This window comes from Lithobates pipiens, unplaced genomic scaffold, assembly GCF_037356315.1.
Source record: "Lithobates pipiens isolate NorthernLeopardFrog02 unplaced genomic scaffold, aLitPip1_a1.2 Scaffold_19, whole genome shotgun sequence".
NCBI classification, from domain to species: domain Eukaryota; kingdom Metazoa; phylum Chordata; class Amphibia; order Anura; family Ranidae; genus Lithobates; species Lithobates pipiens.
This window is the reverse complement of record NW_027507764.1, coordinates 564143185-564163612: the sequence shown is the minus strand read 5'-3', so window position 1 is coordinate 564163612 and position 20428 is coordinate 564143185. Positions and strand designations below refer to the sequence as shown.

At 44.2% G+C, this 20428-nt stretch overlaps 1 protein-coding gene across 2 annotated transcripts in view; it reads left to right on the top strand.

The window, feature by feature from the left end:
- KCNQ3 (potassium voltage-gated channel subfamily Q member 3) overlaps window positions 1-20428 on the top strand; it is a 391330-nt gene that overhangs the window by 303974 nt on the left and 66928 nt on the right. The window contains exon 10 of one of the 2 annotated variants that reach the window (XM_077493360.1): window positions 9612-9665. The exons of the other annotated variant lie outside the window; for it this stretch is intronic. Coding sequence (XP_077349486.1) covers window positions 9612-9665 — 54 coding nt within the window. The remainder of the gene's footprint in view (window positions 1-9611; window positions 9666-20428) is intronic. 2 annotated transcript variants of the gene reach the window in all.

The following is a 20428-nucleotide window of genomic DNA, read 5'->3' as shown; positions in this document are numbered from 1 at the left end:
CTGCGATCACCAACAACCTCCTATTCCAAACATTTGCCGATAGTTCTACTTTAAGGCGTTTGTCGAACGTATAACTTGCACATGCAGCGGCAAGGTGGCACTCCTGTACTGGGTACGTATGACGTGAGTGCGCGTGCTGCCGGCAACCCGGCTGGGCTGTGATTATACACAGCAGGTGCCAATCGGTGGGGTGCCGGCCAATGGATGACCTGCCTACACCCGCCAATCGTCAGGAAGAAACACAGGACAGAGCCCTGCCTATGTCAGTGGGGAAGTCATTGATTTTCTTTCCCGCAAAGCAGGGAAGTATCTATTACTTCCCTTAGTAAACGCACTAACCCTAAGTATCTATTACTTCCCTTATTAAATGCACTAACCCTAAGTATCTATTACTTCCCTTAGTAAACTCACTAACCTTAACCCTAAGTATCTATTACTTCCCTTAGTAAACGCACTAACCCTAACCCTAAGTATCTATTACTTCCCTTATTAAATGCACTAACCCTAACCCTAAGTATCTATTACTTCCCTTAGTAAACGCACTAACCCTAAGCCTAAGTATCTATTACTTCCCTTATTAAACGCACTAACCCTAACCCAAAGTGTCTATTACTTCCCTTAGTAAACGCACTAATCCTAAGTATCTATTACTTCCCTTAGTAAACGCACTAACCCTAAGTATCTATTACTTCCCTTATTAAACACACTAACCCTAAGTATCTATTACTTCCCTTAGTAAACGCACTAACCTTAACCCTAAGTATCTATTAGGGATGAGCCGAACACCCCCTGGTTCGGTTCGCACCAGAACTTTCGAACGGACCCCAAGTTCCAACGAACGTTAGAACCCAATTGAAGTCTATGGGACTTGAACGTTCGAAATGAAAAGTGCTAATTTTAACGGCTAATATGCAAGATACTGTCCTAAAAAGGGTTTGGGGACCTGACTCCTGCCTCAGGGGACATGGGTCAATGCAAAAAAAAGTTTTAAAAACGGCCGTTTTGGCGGGAGCACTAATTTTAATGACGATTAAAGTGAAAAAAAAAAGTGAAATATTCTTTTAAATATCTTGCCTGGGGGGTGTCTGTAGTATGCCTGTGAAGTGCCACGTCTTTCCCGTGTTTAGAACAGTCCCTGCACAAAATTACATTAAACGGAAATAACACCATTTAAAACTGCTTGCGGTTTTAATGTTATATCTGGTTCCTGCAATATGGTTGAAAATCATTGAGAAAAATGGCATGGGTAGCCCTCCCTGCCCATTACCAGCCTATTTGGGTCTTGTACGCATATTAAGGGGAACCCTGTACCCATATTAAAAAAAGGAAATGCGTGTGGCCCCCCAGGCCCTATATACTCAGAACAGCAGTATACAGGCGGTGCAAACAAGACAGGGACTGTGTAGGTTTGTTGTGTTAAGTTGAATCTGTTTGTAATTTTCAACTGGTACATTTTTAAAGTGTAGCTCCAGTCAAAAAAACTATTTTTAAGCTTTTTGGAAAACATAGGGAAGGGTTATCACCCCTGTATAATTTGTTTTGTCGTCCATCTTTTTTCATCTCACTTGCTGTTGTCTCCTTCCGTTTGCAAGTAGGAGATGTTTGTAAGTTGGATGTTTGAAAGTAGGGGCCTGCCCTATATTCTCTGCAGAAATGGCGGAACAAGGTGTTGGTTTTGCCACAACATTGTAAGCCCTCAAAGTGACTCTTGGTGGGCGCTGGAGCGCCCTGCTGTGAACGATTATATCAAGAATTGTAATTACATGCCATTGTTGAACAGTGGTAGAAAAATTGACCTTTGGTGGTTGTGGTCCTCACCGTTACTCTGGGTGGGCACAGAAAGGGGACCTCCTGTGAAATATTATATCAAGAATTGTAATTACATGTCCCTGTTAAACAGGGGCAGAAAAATTTGGCCTTAGGCACTGCTGCTGGTGCCACCACACTGCAACCTCTCCCATATACTCTAGTTTTATTGCAGGAATTAGCCCTGCTGCAAAGCATTGCATCAAAAATTGTACTTAAACGCCCCTGTTAAACAGGGGCAGAAAAATTGGGCCTTAGGCACTGGTGCTGGTGCCACCACACTGCAACCTCTGCCATATAATTACAAATGACATTTGTTCTGCCTATGAAGCAATAAAATATTAATTTAAGTGGGAGTTTAATGTAGTGGTACTGGAGAAAAGAAAGAAGAATGCAATAGGAAAATAATTAGAATGCATAATTTGCTGGATCCATTGGGCTCCCAAAATGTTTTCTCTACCTCTTCATTATTTGACTTAAATACCCACTATCTTTTTCTATTAGGCCTTTTCCCCCTTACTGTGTGAAGCCAGATATACCCACGTAAATCCCCAAACTAGTTCCCACATCCCCACTGTTAGGAGTACCACCAACCCAGGGGACCACCAGTCTCCTCCAATCCTCTCTGCTGACGTCCACCTTTTTTTTACCATAGCCCATCCAATAGGAAGTGGCTACAACAGGCAGGGGTGTGGATTTTATCTCTGAGAGGGGCTTTAAATGAAAAGTATAACATACAGTGGCAGTGCGTCCGTAAAGGGCGCAGGAGCGCTGCCCCCTCTCTTCTGTCACCGCTCTATCACCATAGATAGATTCATGCCTTGCATGAATCTATTTATAGTCCCCGCTGACACCCCCTATTCAGGTGTCTGGCCCCTTTTCTGGCACTGGGCACCTGAATTATAGTGATGTTTTTGTTTTTTTTTGGAAGCACCTGATTAGAGCCGTAGACTCTAATAGGCACCCAAAAAGGTGAACAGCGGGTGCAATGCTGTGCGTTTGCTGCTCACTCAATTGTTTGTTAGCAAAGCGAAGGAATTCACTTTGCTAACACTGAACCACCTCTCAGCCAATCAGGTGCTCGGGTCTGTTATCTGTCACCTGATTGGCTAAAACATCAGACGCTGTGATTGGACGCCTGATAGAGAGGACGGAAGAAGACATCAAGGAGCACGCAGGACACCGCCACTGACCCGCTGCGAGACAGACAAGTGCCCGGGTGATACACACTGCCAGCATTTGATGGGGCACAGTTGCAGCGGCAAATGATGGGCACACTGGCAGCATTTGATGGGGCACAGGAGCGGCAATTGATGGGTACACTGGCAGAAATTGATGGGCATACTGGCAGCAATTGATAGGTATGGTAGTTGGCACAATGGCTGCTCTTGATGGGCACAGTAGCTGCCTTTGGGCACAGTGGCTGCGTTTCATGGGCATAATGGCAGCATTTGATGGGCACAGTGGCTTGCGTTTGATAGCACAGTGGCGGCGTTTGATGGGCACAGTGGTTGCATTTGATGGGCACAGTGGCTGCGCTTGATGAGCACAGTGGCTGCGTTTGATAGACACAGTGGTTGCATTTGATGGGCACGGTGGTGGCAATTGATGGGCACAGTGGCTGTGGTTGATGGGCACAGTGGTTGCATTTGATGGGCACAGTGGCTGAACTTGCTGGGCACAGGGGCTAAGCTTGATGGGCACAGTGGCTGCGTTTGATAGACACAGTGGTTGGGCTTGATGGGCACAGTGGCTTAGTTTGATGGCACAATGGCCGCAATTGATTTTCTTTTTTCAGTTTGTTTGCGCCTCCCCAAAAATTTTGAGCACCAGCCGCTAGTGGCACCAGTAGCTGCGTTTAATGAGCACAGTACTTGCGTTTGATGGGCACAGTGGCTGCGCTTGATAGGCACAGTGGCTGCGCTTGATGGGCGCAGTGGCTGCGCATAAAGATCAAGTAGGCTTTGTCCATTTAAGGGGTACATGAGACAGCATTTGCAGAGCGATCCAATTGATTGATATTGCAAAATCCTACTCTAACTCAGCATGCACTATCTCCTAACACTACTGACTGCAAGCTCTATTATAAAAGATAGATCACTAGCTATATAGGTGAGGTGAATATAGCGGTGTATACTGCGGTCAGGGCACAGACAATAACCACTACACATCAGCAAGATAGAAAAATCGGCCGAAAACGATCGGTGTGTACTGTGTTGAAGGTACACAGAACACCCACTGCTTCAGACGCCAACACACTACATGAGGCCGCCGCGATGGCGGCCTTATATAGTGTGGGGCGTGCACTACACAGCCTGAGCTATGATTGGCCACAGGCATCCTGCCTGTGGCCAATCATGGCTCTCCTCGCTGCTGGCGCTGTGATTGGCCAAGCATGCGGGGTCACAGTGCATGCTTGGCCAATCATGAGCCAGCAATGCACTGCGCCATCGCACACGAATTTGACGCGAACGGACTAAAATGTTCGGATTTCGCCGAACGAACGAACAGCCAATGTTCGAGTCGAACGTACGTTCAACTCGAACACGAAGCTCATCCCTAGTATCTATTACTTCTCTTAGTAAAAGCACTAACCCTAAGTATCTATTACTTCCCTTAGTAAACACACTAACCCTAAGCCTAAGTATCTATTACTTCCCTTATTAAACGCACTAACCCTAACCCTAAGTATCTATTACTTCCCTTAGTAAACGCATTAACCCTAACCCTAAGTATCTATTACTTCTCTTAGTAAACGCACTAACCCTAACCCTAAGTATCTATTACTTCTCTTAGTAAAAGCACTAACCCTGAGTATCTATTACTTCCCTTAGTAAACACACTAACCCTAAGCCTAAGTATCTATTACTTCCCTTATTAAACGCACTAAACCTAACTCTAAGTATCTATTACTTCCCTTAGTAAACACATTAAACCTAACCCTAAGTATCTATTAGTTCCCTTAGTAAAAGCACTAACCCTAAGTATCTATTACTTCCCTTATTAAACGCACTAACCCTAACCCTAAGTATCTATTACTTCCCTTAGTAAACGCACTAACCCTTTAGTTCAGGATTAGGTAACACTCAGGGGTCAGGATTAGGTAACACTCAGGGGTCAGGATTAGGTAACATTCAGGGGTCAGGATTAGGTAAGGCTCAGAGTTCAGGATTAGAGAAGAAACAACCCCCAAACAAGTGTGACTTTAAAGAGTGACCAAAAACACATAAATGTAAAAAAATATATATAAGTATCTTTATTATATAATATTGTACAATACTATTTGATTCTATTTCTCTGAATGTAGGAAAAAAGGGGTATATGTGTTTGCTACCCTAATACCTTAATACCCTCTATATACCCGGGATGTGGTGACTGAAAACTATTATCTTTCTGTGAATGTGGGATTTCTCTTCTATATATTAGGGTAGCAAATACCCATCCCCCATTTTTTCCTACATTCAGAGAAATAGACTCAAATAGTATTGTACAATATTTATTAAATAATAAAGATACTTATATATATATATATTTTTTTTACATTTATGTGTTTTCGGTCACTCTTTTAACGTCCCACTTGTTTGGGGGTTGTTGCTTCTCTATATAACCGGGATGTGGTAACTTAAAACTATTATCTTTCTGTGAATGTGGGATTTCTCTTCTAGAGTCCAGTGTTAGGTAACATTCAGGGGTCAGGATTAGGTAACGCTCAGGGGTCAGGATTAGGGAACGTTCAGGGGTCAGGATTAGGTAACGCTCAGGGGTCAGGATTAGGTAACGCTCAGGGGTCAGGATTAGGTAACGCTCAGGGGTCAGGATTAGGTAACGCTCAGGGGTCAGGATTAGGTAACGCTCAGGGGTCAGGATTAGGGAACGTTCAGGGGTCAGGATTAGGGAACGTTCAGGGGTCAGGATTAGGTAACGCTCAGGGGTCAGGATTAGGTAACGTTCAGGGGGTCAGGATTAGGTAACGTTCAAGGGTCAGGATTAGGTAACGTTCAGGGGTCAGGTTTAGGTAACGCTCAGGGGTCAGGATTAGGTAACGCTCAGGGCTCATGATTAGGTAATAAACAGAGCACAGGAGTCAGGATTAAAGTGGAGCTCCAGTCATATTTGTAAAAATTTTAAGTCAGCAGCTACAAGAACTAAATAAGGGGTTAACAAGGGGTTAAAAGCGTCCGAAAAAGCACCGCTGCTCCAAAAACACTGCTTGCAGAGATTTTTTCCCTGTCCTGCAAGCGCACCTCCCCAGTGTGAACGCACTCGGGCTTTCACTCCGGGGAGGCTTGAGAGGCGCTTTTTAGTCGCTTTTTAGGCACTTTCAATGCGCTATTTTTAGTGCTAAAATGCCTGAAAAGCGCCTCAGTAAAAGGGGTCTTAATAAACAGACACTCACCTGTCCCAGGATCCAGTGCTGTGCTCACCCGAGCCGTTTTTTCCACCTGTCTTATGTCACGGCGTCACCATCTTAACTGTGGGCTCCCGGCTGTGACAGCTTGTGGCTTTACAACAGGGCGCCCATTGCGCATGCATGAGTCACGCTGTGCATTGTGACCCAGAAGACTGCAGGGAGGAGGGGGGGGATCAGGTACCTGCCCCCCCCCCCTCAAAAAAAATGCTATTTCTTAAAGAGGAGCAGGGAAGGAAATCTTAAAGCAAAACTTCCCCTTTTGGGTGAAGCTCCGCTTTAAGGAACACAGAGTTCAAAGTTCATGATTACTTGACTCCCAAAGTTCAGGAGAAAGACCTAAGTAACAGATAGAGTTTATGGGTTAGGATTCAGTGATGCACAGAGTTCAGGGTTCAGGATTAAAAAGGAACTGCAGTCTGCTCACATAATTTGTAATAAAAATATATTTTCCATTCTGAAGCTTCCCTCCAACCACTTTGCATATTATTTTATATATACTGCAATTCTGTACTTACCAAATATGCTGCAGAAATCTCCCCCCACTGAGTCTGGCTGCAAACATTTTAACTGTGGGCAGCTGAAGCTGCTGCCTGTTCACTTCCTGGATTTACACAGACACACAGAGGCACACCTCCAGCTCTGCAGGTCTCATTGTCCCTCTTATGACTCATCAGGAGTGAGAGAGAGAGAGCTGTGCATGATGAAACAGGAAGTGGGCTGTATAAGGGATCTACTGGAAGAAAAATAAATGTTTTACTATCCAAAGTTAAAACAACAACAAGGGCAGAAGATTTAATAGATGGAAAGATGAAAAAAAGACTGTTCCGCTTTGAAAATGAAGTTCCGCTTTAATTAGCACAGGGTTCAAGGGTCAGGATTAAGTGATAGAGGTCACCATTGTGCAGTTACTCAAAGATTGCAGCTTTTGTATGTGTTCCTTAGGGCAGTGTTTCTCAACCATTTTTCAGTCAAGGCACCCTTTAAAATTATGGACAATCTCAGGGCATCCTCCAAAATTATAGACAGTCTTGAGTAGTGGTGCAAGGGATCGTCATCGATCCGTGATCCGAACGTGTCGACCTGTTCGGATCGGCACACCGTGTGATCCGCAGAGTGCTCCGCTGCATCAGCCTTAGGAAAGGCTGTGGCTTTGGCCTAGCTCCGGAACGGTGGCCATCTTGGTACACCCAGTGGCTGTCTGTGGATATACAGTGCGGGAGATGTCTGTGGATATTACAGTGAGTGGGAGAGATGTCTATTACAGTGGGGGAGGTGTCTATTACAGTGGGGGTGATGACTATTACAGTGGGGGAGATGTCCATTACAGTGGGGAGATGACGTGGTTATTACAGTGGGGGAGATGACATGGATATAACAGTGGGGGAAGATGACGTGGATATTACAGCAGTGGGGAAGATTGTGGATATTACAGTGGGGGAGATGACGTGGATATTACAGTGGGGAGATGACGTGCATATTACAGTGGGGGAGATGACGTGGATATTACAGTGGGGGAGATGACGTGGATATTACAGTGGGGAGATGACATGGATATTACAGTGGGGAGATGATGTGGATATTACAGTGGGGGAGACGACGTGGCTATTACAGTGGGGGAGATGATGTGGATATTACAGTGGGGGAGATGACGTGGATATTACAGCAGTGGGGAAGATTGTGGATATTACAGTGGGGGAGATGACGTGGATATTACAGTGGGGAGATGACATGGATATTACAGTGGGGGAGATGACGTGGATATTACAGTGGGGAGATGATGTGGATATTACAGTGGGGAGATGACGTGGATATTACAGTGGGGGAGATGATGTGGATATTACAGTGGGGGAGATGACGTGGATATTACAGTGGGGACATGACGGTAATATTACAGCGGGGGAGATGACGTGGATATTACAGCGGGGGAGATGATGTGGATATTACAGTGGGGAGATGACGTGGATATTACAGTGGGGGAGATGACGTGGATATTACAGTGGGGGAGATGATGTGGATATTACAGTAGGGGAGATGACGTGGATATTACAGTGGGGGAGAGGACGTGGATATTACAGTGGGGGAGATGACATGGATATTACAGCAGTGGGGGAGATTGTGGATATTACAGCAGGGGAGATGACGTGGATATTACAGTGGGGGAGATGACGTGGATATTACAGCAGTGGGGGAGATGACGTGGATATTACAGTGGGGAGATGACATGGATATTACAGTGGGGAGATGACGTTCATATTACAGCAGTGGGGGAGATGACGTGGATATTACAGCAGTGGGGGAGATGACGTGGATATTACAGTGGGGGAGATGATGTGGATATTACAGTGGGGGAGATGGCGTGGATATTACAGTGGGGAGTCTTTTTTTTTATTTGCTGATCCGAAAAATTATCCGATCCATGACTCTGATCCGAGGAAGGATCAGAACCGTGAGTTTTTTGATCCGTTGCCCCCTTAGTCTTGAGGCGCCCCATTCTAAAATGTAAAAACTTTTCTGATAGTTTTACATAATGCAGCATTAATACACGTAGGACATCCAACGTTAAAGAGGATTTATTCTTCCAAAGCAAATACACTTTTGCAAACTGGCACTGACTAGTATTCCAAGGTTTCTCTTCTCCGTCAGTTTTCCTCCATCACTTGGCCAATGAGACCCCAAAGCTGATGGAGAGAGGCAAGGGAGGGTCAAACAAATATGATATGCAGGCAACTTGCATCCTCCTTCTCAACAGATAATATCATAGATCTTGAGGAGGTTGGCAGCTAGAAGGTTATTATGGTGCGCAATGAAAACTGTGGCTTTGTGTAAATAAAAGGCAGGTTTCATTCACCCACTAGCTTGTATACAATTTTGTGGAAATTTTTAGCCATTTTGCCAAGGCACCCCCGTAGAAACCTCAAGGCACCGCAGGATGCCTGGGCACCCTGGTTGAAAAAGGCTGCCTTAGGGCCCAGCATCATTTTGAGGGCAAGGTAGACTGTGAAATTTGCAGTGCATGAGCTCCAACGGATCATATTGTGCAGGCATCAATCCAAAATGGCACAGCTTTGGCCGTCTGCATGTGTGCAGCAGTATGCATGGGTATGCACACATCTATCAGCGCCATTTTTGAAATGAGGCTTGTGCAGTGTGGTGTGTTGAAGCCTGTGTAATGTAAAATTTACGGCATAGGCTCCCATGGACAAATCTGGGAATGCCCGTTAGAACAGCAAAAGATGACTGCTCATTGTTCAATGGGTGACTATACTTTGCACATTGCCTTATGAAACAAACCAGCCATTCACAAACATCAAATCATGTCATTGCTTTCATTGTCTGTCCATTACATTGTGTTGTGTTTCACTGCCATCCTAACAACTTCTCCTTCACTTTTCAGTAAAGTCATTGTTAGCGATACATTCTTTGGATCAAGCATCAAAAGAAAACTTAGGTATATGTGTACTGATCGCACATTGTCATTCATTGCATGCTTGCCTTTGCTTGCTCCTTTATGTGTAGTTGCATCACTTAGTTAGTAGACCACATCTCAGCATGGCCACAACACTGCATACGGTTTGGGGCTCTGGTGACATATATGTGTGGTATTGAGGTACGCTTGTAACTAGATTCTTTTTTTTTTAAGACATTTGAAGCATTGTCTCCATATTTAAAGTTTACCTATAGTGAAAATGAAATATTGGAACATCTGGACTGGGTAGCTGATGGCATTAGCTGTCAGCACATACGTCTTACCTTAAAGCTGAACTCAAGAAAACCTGAAAATTGTCCCTTGCAATGTGGTTGCTCATTTAGCCTAGGGCAGGGGTCTCTAAACTTTTTAGTACAAGGGCAGCATTATATATTTTACAAATAATCGTGGGCCAAAAAAAATCTAATTAGGGTCCCCATCGGAGTACTCCCTTACATCAGGGTACCCATTGGATTCCCCTCCTATATCAGAAGCGGAGACCATAGGTAGACCTTAATCCTCAATCAGTGCCCATTGAGGAAATGCCACTGACCCTAGCTGATTACTGGAAAAAATACCTTGTAGCAGACCAGTTGTGGCCCATGGGCCAATAGTTTGGAGACCCCTGGTCTAGGGAATAGTAAAAGTTGTTTTTCTTGATCTTCTACTCCCCACCAGAAGATGGGTGTCCCTTAATGCTCCAGCGATGGAGCCCTCACATCCAATGCACCAGTACCTTGCTTCGGTCTTGATGACACCAGTACCTTAGGCCACCGAAGCATGGGAAAGAAGATGCTACAAGGACCCATCGAGTAGCCTACAGGAGCTGAGATTTCATGCCCCCCAGACCTAGACAAGCAGTCAACCCTTGAAGTGTGGGTACACTCCACTGCATAGGAGAATGTTTTACGTTTCCTGGAGTTCAGCTTTAACTTTTGTTATCCCAGAGCCTTTTGGAAGTGGCTTCTATGTAAAATTGACCGATGGACGTTATTTGTATCTATACCCATCCAGGGTCTGGCCATGCCTAGGTGTACTGATTGAACACTCAGCCCAAGCATTCATTGTGGAATGGACGTGGATCCTGCCTATACCCCTGCCATGTGTTTAGTCCAAGGCCAACCAATGTGGTCATTTGTGCCACACCAATATTCAGCTGCTTAAATGATTGAATGTAAGCTCCTAATATTTTAGAACAGGCAAGTCTGTTCACAGCTTAATAAGAACCACTCTGATAGGCATTTTTAATTATATGCATCTGCCCTCCTAATTTTAATAAGATCACTTTATTGTTTTAGGACATCGCATTATGGGGGGATTGGGGCTTCCTCCTTTTCAGGGCTTTGGCAGTTTTATATCTTTTTGTTGTGGGCACTGCGGTCTGTGCCCTAATATGATAATAATGTTTTGGGGTGTCTTTAGTGCCTGCAGTGGCAAAATAGCCTCTAACGCTACCAAAACACCGAAGAAGGGGGAGCCCTTACCTCCAGAAGCATGTTAGCTATTTTGTTTGTTAGACACTAATAAAGTGATTGTATTTTTAAACCAGCTGGAGTTTTGAAGACTTTCTATTTATGCGCAGTGTTCCTCACCCATGTTCACAATCTTCTGCTTGAAGGGACCCAATTCGAGCCACCACAGAGCTACTCCTACTCACCACCAATAAGGTCTAGCCCTACCTAACACATACTCCAAAGAGTTCTTGGATTATAACTACAGACCAATCACATTTCTCAAACATTGGTGTCTGACCCATGTCCACCTTATTTCCTGCCTCAGTTGATTGCTGATACCAGACTCAAAGTCAAATAGTTAAGGATCTTCACTGGTTCTCTTTAATATGGACTTTTATTATACATTGGATTGCTTCTCCATCCTGAGCACCCTAACCTTTTAAAGTGAATGGTATAAAAGCTCTTGCACATGCTCTAAAACCTACAGCGGCTGGTCAGAAGATCATATGACTATACAATGGGAAATGATCGATGCCCATATAAATCCAACTATTCATCAGCCTTTTTTTCCCACATTTTGACAATCCCCTTCAGCTGAGATCACCTGCCCAAATTCCTAGACATATAAACATATAATCATGTGACCAGCCATGGTGGGAGCCTGGGGTATGGGTAAGTTATATATACAATGGTTTTTATACCATTTATTTTCAGAGGGGCAAGGTGGTCAGTTTGGGGGGGGGGGGGGTCCATAAACCATCCCTTCTCTGTGCCCCCTCTTTTCTATCAGGGGGAACTAAGTCCTCTATCTTTTCCAATGACATCTTCCGGTCAACATTCTGAAACGCTCATGCATAGAATATTGTCCTAGGCAGTCATCTTCTAATGTTTGTGGGAACCATAGTAAAAACTGGACTTATCCCATGACCACAGTTGGAAAGGGACGGATCCGATTCTGTTTTTTCTTTTTTTTATAGCAGATCAGATTGGAGGTAGGTGGTTGTAAACGGACACAAGTTCGTTTACATCTGCCGCTTCATAGAAGTAAATAGAGGGTCTGATTGGGTCTGACCCGATCCCACAGTAATTGGGTCAATCTTGATATATCCTCTAATTTCTAATTTAATTTCTTTAGCTGTAAATTTTGGCCAAATTGGATGACATCACTTGGACAGGTGAGAAAACCTGCCATGATCACAGGCAACATTGGCAGTATGTCCCAGTGTCTCTCTCTTCCTCCTTTTCCTTACATATTGATGCCAACCTTGGAAGTGTATGGGTCACTTGGCAGGGCTCTGTATATTTGCTTCTTTGAGAGTTTTGCTGCCTACATATATGACCACCCCTTAATGTCTGCAGGTTGCCTTACCAATCGGTTTTCTGACCAAACTGCAAAAAAGGTGATACCTCTTTGGTTTAGCTTGGAACATGTGGTGAGAGTACCAGTACTAGACTAAATATATCTTGCTGCTGGCCCTCAACTACTATAGATCCATGTCCACAAGGTCTGAGCAACATCAGCGTGGGCTTTTTACATCATCATTCCACCCATATGGAACTAAACTCATTCAATTGTCCCTATTATTCAATACATTTCTTGTACTCTCACAATGAAATATTCTAATTAGAGATGCTTTACTGGAGTGGTTTGCTGTATCTGCCTTGGTCTTTTATGATCAGACTGTCCAAAACCAATCATGATCTCATCTGTGTTTAAAGTGGAGATTCAGGCAAAACCTTTTTTCTAAATTTGGATAGAGTGAGTTAGGCCCCATTCACACCTGAGTGTAGCATTTTCAGGCAGAAAGTTGCACGATTTTGCTGCAATTTTGTACAGGTCAAAGGGTCATCAATGTAAAAAGCAGAAAAACTGCCAAATCTGCCTAAACAAAAAAGTTCCAGAACTTGTTTGAGCTTCAGGCGTATTGGAGCTTCTGGCTTCAGGCGTTTTGGAGTGGAGATGTGAACCATCTCCACAGAGAATAATGATTTTTTCCCCTCCAGCATTTTGCAGCTTCAGGCTTCAAGCTACAAAACGCTTAGGTGTGAATGGGGCCTAAAAGAGTTAAAATGTCTTTTGGGTTTTTATTGCTTAGGTAGATTTCCCCCATAACTCTTTGCCCTGAAAGCATAACAGTAAGTCAGAGTGAAATTTAGAAGACATCTCCCCAAAGTCCAAAGGCATCTCCTCAAAGTCAGAGGACATCCTATTTTTGACCGTTTTTACCAGAAAAGGTGTCCCCTTTGGCAGTTTCCCCCTCTACTAGTGTTCTGGTGACCAATGTAAAATTGATTCCCCTCCCACATTTTGTCCTGATGACAGAAAGGGGTTGATTAACTAAAGGCAAATAGACTGTACCCTCTCCAAGAGCAGTTGCTCCAGGACGTAGTAAATGAGTAGAAGAAGCTCTGCTGATGTCCATCATGCAATTCAATGGAAGTAAAAATGCTTTTTTTTTTAAAGAATTTTCCTTGCATGTGATTGGGTATTCTTTGCAAAGTGAAGTTTTACCTCATTTACTAAGCTCTGGGGCAAATGCACTTCCAGAGTGCAAAACAGCCTATTTGCCTTTAGTAAATCAACCCCAAAGTGAGAGTGAATATACCAAGCTAAAGGGTTGCCCGTGGGATTTTTGAATGAGTTGCACCACACAAAAGTGAATCAAAAATGTCTGAAAAAAATATAAACTTTCATTGAGATACAGAATAATAAAAAATCTTGTCAAGAACCTTGCAATCATTGGCGGCTGAATGGTCGCCATGGATCCCAAACCAACCAGGAAACCAAATGTTTTTTTTTTTTATGTACTAATAGGCTTGGTCTCTCTGCAGATGTCCTATATAAACTGTCAGTCCTCCTGATGAAGTGAACGTTGCTTCATGAAACGCGTTGAGATTTTAGACTCTGACTGTTTTCTGTTGCTTACTTATTATAATTATGTATGATTGTGTAGTGTATTTTATGCTATCTTGAAAAAAAGATTGTTTTATTATTATGTATCTCAATAACATTTTATATATATTTTTAGAAATGTTTTATATATTTTTATGTTGTGCAACTCATGCAGCCCTTTAGTATAAGATACATTGCTTTCTGGGCATGGAACTGCACCAGTGTCCTCTAAAAAAACTATTTTTGCTGACATTTCACTTTTACTACAAACAGAAGTAGTGGGGGGCCTTTCCTTATCAATCTCCCATTTACATTAATGTGAAGTCTATAGGAAAACAATCTAAAACAAGGTGTGACTGAGAACTCCGGGGTCTATGGCAAATTACACGTATTTATTTTTAAATGTTCTATTTCATTAACAGTTCGTTTTCTGTAGTGCTGGTTTTTGGTACTTGAGCTGCCTTTTAATGGATATCAGTGAAACAATTCACCTGCTTATATAACAGAATATAATGAGCATAAAATAATGGTTTAGACTAAAGGGAATGTTTAGGTTTGATCAGCCTGTATAATATTAAAGTTACTTTAGTGCATGGGCCTGCTAAAATGTTCCTTAGTAATGCATGTTTTTTAACGGTTGCCTGAAAACTTTTGGTTGCATGTAGTAGCTATTTGACCTTTAATAAATAAGATCAAAGCAGCATGATTCAATATACCATAACCTATAGCAATTAGACAGACGTGATTGTTGGTATGCAAATGCTGGTTCATACATACACTATATTGTCAAAAGTATTGAGACACCTGCCTTTACACGCACATGAACTTTAGTGACATCCCAGTCTTATTCCGTAGGGTTCAATATTGAATTGGCCCACCCTTTGCAGCTATAACAGCTTCAACTCTTCTGGGAAGGCTGTCCACAAGGTTTAGGGGTGTATCTATGGGAATGTTTGACCATTCCTCCAGAAGTGCATTTGTGAGGTCAGGCAATGATGTTGGACAAGAGGGCCTGTCTCGAAGTCTCCGCTCTAATTCATCCCAAAGGTGTTCTATCAGGTTGAGGTCAGGACTCTGCACAGGCCAGTCAAGTTCCTCCACCCATAACTCACTCATCCATGTCTTTATGGTCCTTGCTTTGTGCGCAGGTCTAAATCATTTGATGGATGGGGCATTATGGTGTGGGGTTGTTTTTCGGGCGTTGTGCTTGGCCCCTTAGTTCCAATGAAGGGAACTCTTAAGGCATCAGCATACCAAGAGATTTTGGACAATTTCATGCTCCAACTTTGTGGGAACAGTTCGGGGATGTCCCTTTCCTGTTCTAACATGACTGCACACCAGTGCAGAAGCAAGGTCCCTAAAGACACTCCTTAACCTTGTGGCGTTTAAGAGAAGAGTTGAAGCTTTTATCGCTGCAAAGATTAGGCCGACTCAATATTGATCCCTACGGACTAAGACTGGGATGTCATTAAAGTTGGGTGTCACAAAACTTTTGACTATAGTGTATGTGTTAACTCCTATGGTAGACCACTATTCAATACCAACTTAAGCTAGCCCAGTGTTTCTCAAATCCAGTCCTCAGGCCCCCCCAACAGGTCATGTTTTCAGGATTTCCCTCAGATGAAACGGCTGTGGTAATTGCTAAGGCAGTGAAACTGAGCAAATCACCTGTGAAAAATAATGGAAAACCTGAAAACATGACCTGTTGGGGGGGCCTGAGGACTGGATTTGAGAAACATTGAGCTAGCCATAGGTGAGTCAGTTATTTTCTTTCAGTCATCGTGTGGGTAGGTGTAGCATGATGCGGCAGGGAGTCCAAGTGCAGCTACAGAAGTCCAGCAATACAAACAGGCCCAGTGGGAAGGTCTCCCTAAATCAGGATCCTCTGCTCCCCACAGTAGTGCCCCCCCCCCAATTAGTATCCTCTGCCCCCTCCCCAAAGCATTGTCCTCTGCTCCTCCCACAGTAGTGACTTCTGCCCCACAGTGTCCTTTATCCCTCTGCCCCCACAGTAGTGTCCTTTGCCCCTTCCCCCCAAAGCAGTGTCCTCTGCCCCTCCAAACAGTGTCCTCTGCCCCCTCAGTAGTATCCACTGCCCCTCTGCCCCCCAAGCAAAGCCCTCTGCCCCTCACACACAGTAGTGTCCTCTGCCCCCCCAAAGCAGAGTCCTCTGCCCTACCTCCCCACAGCAGTGTCCTCCCCCACTGTAGCGCCCTCTGCCTCCCTGCCCCAAACAGTGTCTTCTGACACCCCCCACACTAGTGTCCTCTGCCCCGCCCCGCCCCCAAACAGTGTCCTTTGTCCCCATAAGTAGTGTCCGTTGCTCCCATCACATCACCCCCCTTACACAATTCAATGTACTGTCCTACCTTACAAGGGTTGTACAGCAGATCAGAGAGTGGAGAGAGGCAGCAGAGTACTGGAGGAGGGCGGGAGCGGGAGCTGCTATAGTTAACTTTTTATATTAACAAGCTGGTGATTGGTTGCTAGGACCACCAAAGGGAAAGCTTGCTTCCCTTTGACGCATATGTGTGGCCAACCCTCTTTGCTGCCATACATTTGTGTTACTTGGGTAGCAATTAGTTAAATAATTAACTTCTGTCTGGTGGGGGTTGGGGGATGACAGAGGCCACTCACTGATTGAAATTCTTCTAGTCCCTACTGGCCAGCTTGCCTAGCCCTTCTTTGCTCTACCCAACAAAAATCCAAATTCTGGCTGGAGTTTGCTTAAAATGACTGTTACTAAAAATAAAGTTTGGGAAAAAGCTGCTCCTGCAAAAAAAAGGTCAGTTACAACTTACCTTTTCATACATCTGCACTGCCGGAAGGCCAACCTAAAGAAAAAGGACTGTTCGCCTGAAGCCTTTTCAGAAACTGACACGTCTGAGGGTGCCAGTTTCCTATGTCCCCCGCTGTGATAATGTGGTTGTTCCCACTATCTCCTTTCTCACAACAACATTGCCACAGGGTCGGAGGAACCAGTGAGCACAGCAGGGAAAGGAGATTGACACTCCCAGAAGTGTTGGTTTCTGAAGAAACTATAGAGGCGAATTCTAATCTTTAGCAAAAGCCTCATGCAAAGAACTAGGGATTTTCTAGGACAAAGAGGGATTATTTCTATTCTGTGGATCAGAAAGGGAGGAGGTCTTCTACAACACTATCATCTTGTGACATGGAAGCATTATGTCCTGGACCTCTCTATCCTTTAGTTCATGGGTCTCCAAACTGTCTAAAAAAAGGGCCAGTCTACTGTCCTTCAGAATTTATGGGGGCAGGACGTTGGTGTTAGTGGGATGAATAGTAACCCATTGTTGGTGTCAGTGGGAGAAATCGTGTCCCATCATTGGTGTTAGTAGGAAGAATAATGCCTCATCATTGGTATTAGTGGGAGGAATTATGCCCCATCATTGGTGTCAACGGTTGGAATAGTGTCCTGTATCAGTGAGAGGAACACTACCCCAAGGGCAGTATAAAGGAAGGCAAAGGGCCACATTTGGCCCCCAGGTCGCAGATTTGAGACCACTGCTTTAGTCACATACAAAAGGGACCCAGTAGCTTTTTCCTTGTGGAAATACATATAGCCTTAGATTTCTGTTTTTCTGTGATGCCATAAAGTAATTATGACCACCATAATGAGATCAGTAGAATTGCATGGATGTCTTGTAGCCGTCCTGACGAAGTGGAGTTATTTATAAAATGCATTTACCACAGTCTGCCTGTGAAAGGGGACATTCATTCTAATAAAATATGATGTGATTAATAAATCTAGATTTTTTTATATTATTATATATATGTGTTGAATTTATGTCCTTGGATACCATCCTAGAATGTCCCTAGTTCTTTGCTGTAATCATTTGCTTGTTTGAGATGATAACACTTTAAGGTTTTAGCCTAGTGTCATCCTCTTTCTCTCCCTTTTTTTTTCAAAACAATTCTTCTGAAAATTGTGTTAGTCGCCAAACTTCCCTTCCCTTGTACCTCTGCCACTTTTAGTCTGGGTTCACGCCATCACCGCATGTGGCTCACAGTAGGAGTCCAGTGAGTCCTGGTTCACTGCTTCATCAGCGCAAACTCTTTTTTCTCTTTTAACAGTGTGCTTCATACAAAGCCTATTTTTTTGTAATCTAGCTATTATTTTTTTTATAATCATATTTTTTTCAAGGAGTAAAGAAATTGACATAGACGCTTTCTGTACACTCCCTGACCTAAATTAAAGCGTATTTAGTTTAATGTGCAAAAGTTGAGTAGAGTAGAAGAACATAGGAAGTTATGAAGGTATGGTACACATGGACGTGTATTTTCCTTCATTCAGCTCACTTCTTTGAAGACTTTGAAGATTTTGTAAAGGACACAATCAAGAACACTATTAACCTTCACTGCTCATGTCTGCTGATACACCCATATTTACACCTTTGTGACCAATTTGCATAGGTGTGAACTAGGGGTGTTGAATATAATTGTAGCCTCGATGCATCGCGATTCAGGTGTCCACGATGCGGCATCGATGCTACGACCGGCATAATCGACTTGCGGGTGACATCATCCTTGCCCCACCCCTCCTGGGAGAGCGCTCCCATCATACTCTACAAGTTTAAAAAAAACTGTGTCTTAACAAGTCTCCTCTTATAATACATTAAGTGCCCTACTGTTCAAGTGTACATGCCTTTTAAAAAATATGTAGCGATATACAGCATATTTCAAACTGTTCCTCTGCACTCATGTGACTGCCTGGTGCACAGCTCTCCTCTCTCCATCTAACAGCTACAGCGGCTGAGGCTGAGAATCCTCTGCTGATGTCAGCCAAGAGCAGAGCAGCAAGTGACCAGCTGGGTCTGAGTTACATGTGAGCCGAGGAACAGTCTGAAATATGCAGTATATAGCTACATATTTTTTAAAAGGCATTTACAGTGGGGCACTTAATGTACAATAAGAGGGGATTTGATAAGGCACAGTTAGTTTATCATGAGTAAGGACAACTTGTACTGACTATGTGGGAGAGTTCAGCTCTGTCTTCCCCGTTCACAAATTCCACTATGTTAACTTCTAGTGTGCTGGAGAATACAGTGAACTTCACAGATCTGTTTGTCAGCAGCAGATTCCTCCCGGCAGCAGTGTGTTTTTCTACTATGTGAATGCCTGTACCCTGAGTGCCAGTGTCAATGATCCCACTACCGTCTGCATGATCCTACCATCCGTCTGCCTATGATCCCATCATTTGTTTGGCTCTCATCCCACCATCCATCTGCCACTGATCCCACCATCCGTCTGCCTCCAATCCCACCATCCCTCTGCCTCCGATCCCACCAATCGTCTGCCTGATCCCTCTGCCTCTGATACCACTATCCATCTGCCTCTTATCCCACCACCCCTCTGCCTCTGATACCACCAGCCATCTGCCTGATTCCATTATCTGTCTGCCTCTGATCCCACCATCCGTCTGCCTGATCCCATCTATCCCTCTGCCTCTGATCTCATCTATCCCTTTGCCTCTGATCCCACCATGCCACTGCCTCTGCCTCTGATTCCACCATTTCTCTGCCTCTGATCCCACCACCCCCTGCATGATCCCCTCTACCCCTCTGCCTCTGATCTCATCTATCCCTCTGCCTCTGATCCCACCATTCCTCTGCCTCTGATCCCACCATTCCTCTGCCTCTGACCCCACCATCTGTCTGCCTCTGATCCAACCATCCATCTGCCTGATCCCATCTATCCCTCTGCCTCTGATCCCACCATCCCTCTGCTGCTGATCCCACCATCCCTCTACTGCTGATCCAACCATCCCTCTGCCACTGATCCCACCATCCCTCTGCCACTGATCCCACCGTCCCTATGCCACAGATCCCACCATCCCACTGCCTCTGATTCCAACATCTCTCTGCCTCTGATCCCCAAATCCCTCTGCCTCTGATCCCAACACCCCTCTGCCACTGGAGAAACATTTAGTTTTTCTGACTGCTTGAATTTTTGGATAAAAAGTTTTTAACCATGAACTGTAATCGTGATGTATCGTGATGCATTGCAGAATCAAATCGTGGACAGGATAATCGACAAGTTAATTGTAATCAAATCATGAGACCAGTGAAGATGCGCACCCCTAGTGTGAACACAGCCTTAGAGGAATAAAGAAAAATGGCCTTGGGTTAGCTCCGGTCCCTTCTGGTTGGAGCTTATGAAGAGTTAAATACTCTTTCCTGGCCCTCAAGTGACAGGACTGGTGACTGGTCAGGATGGGGGAAAGTGTGATGTGACCAATGAGGAACAGCTCAATTTTCCTGATTTTTGAAAGATAGTTTAGAGTTTTTGAAAATGCCTTGCCTTGTGGCCATTATAAGGGTGGCTTCTACAAAGGTACAGTAGCTGGCAAGTGCAGTCCTTCTCTAGTGTCCATGGCCAGC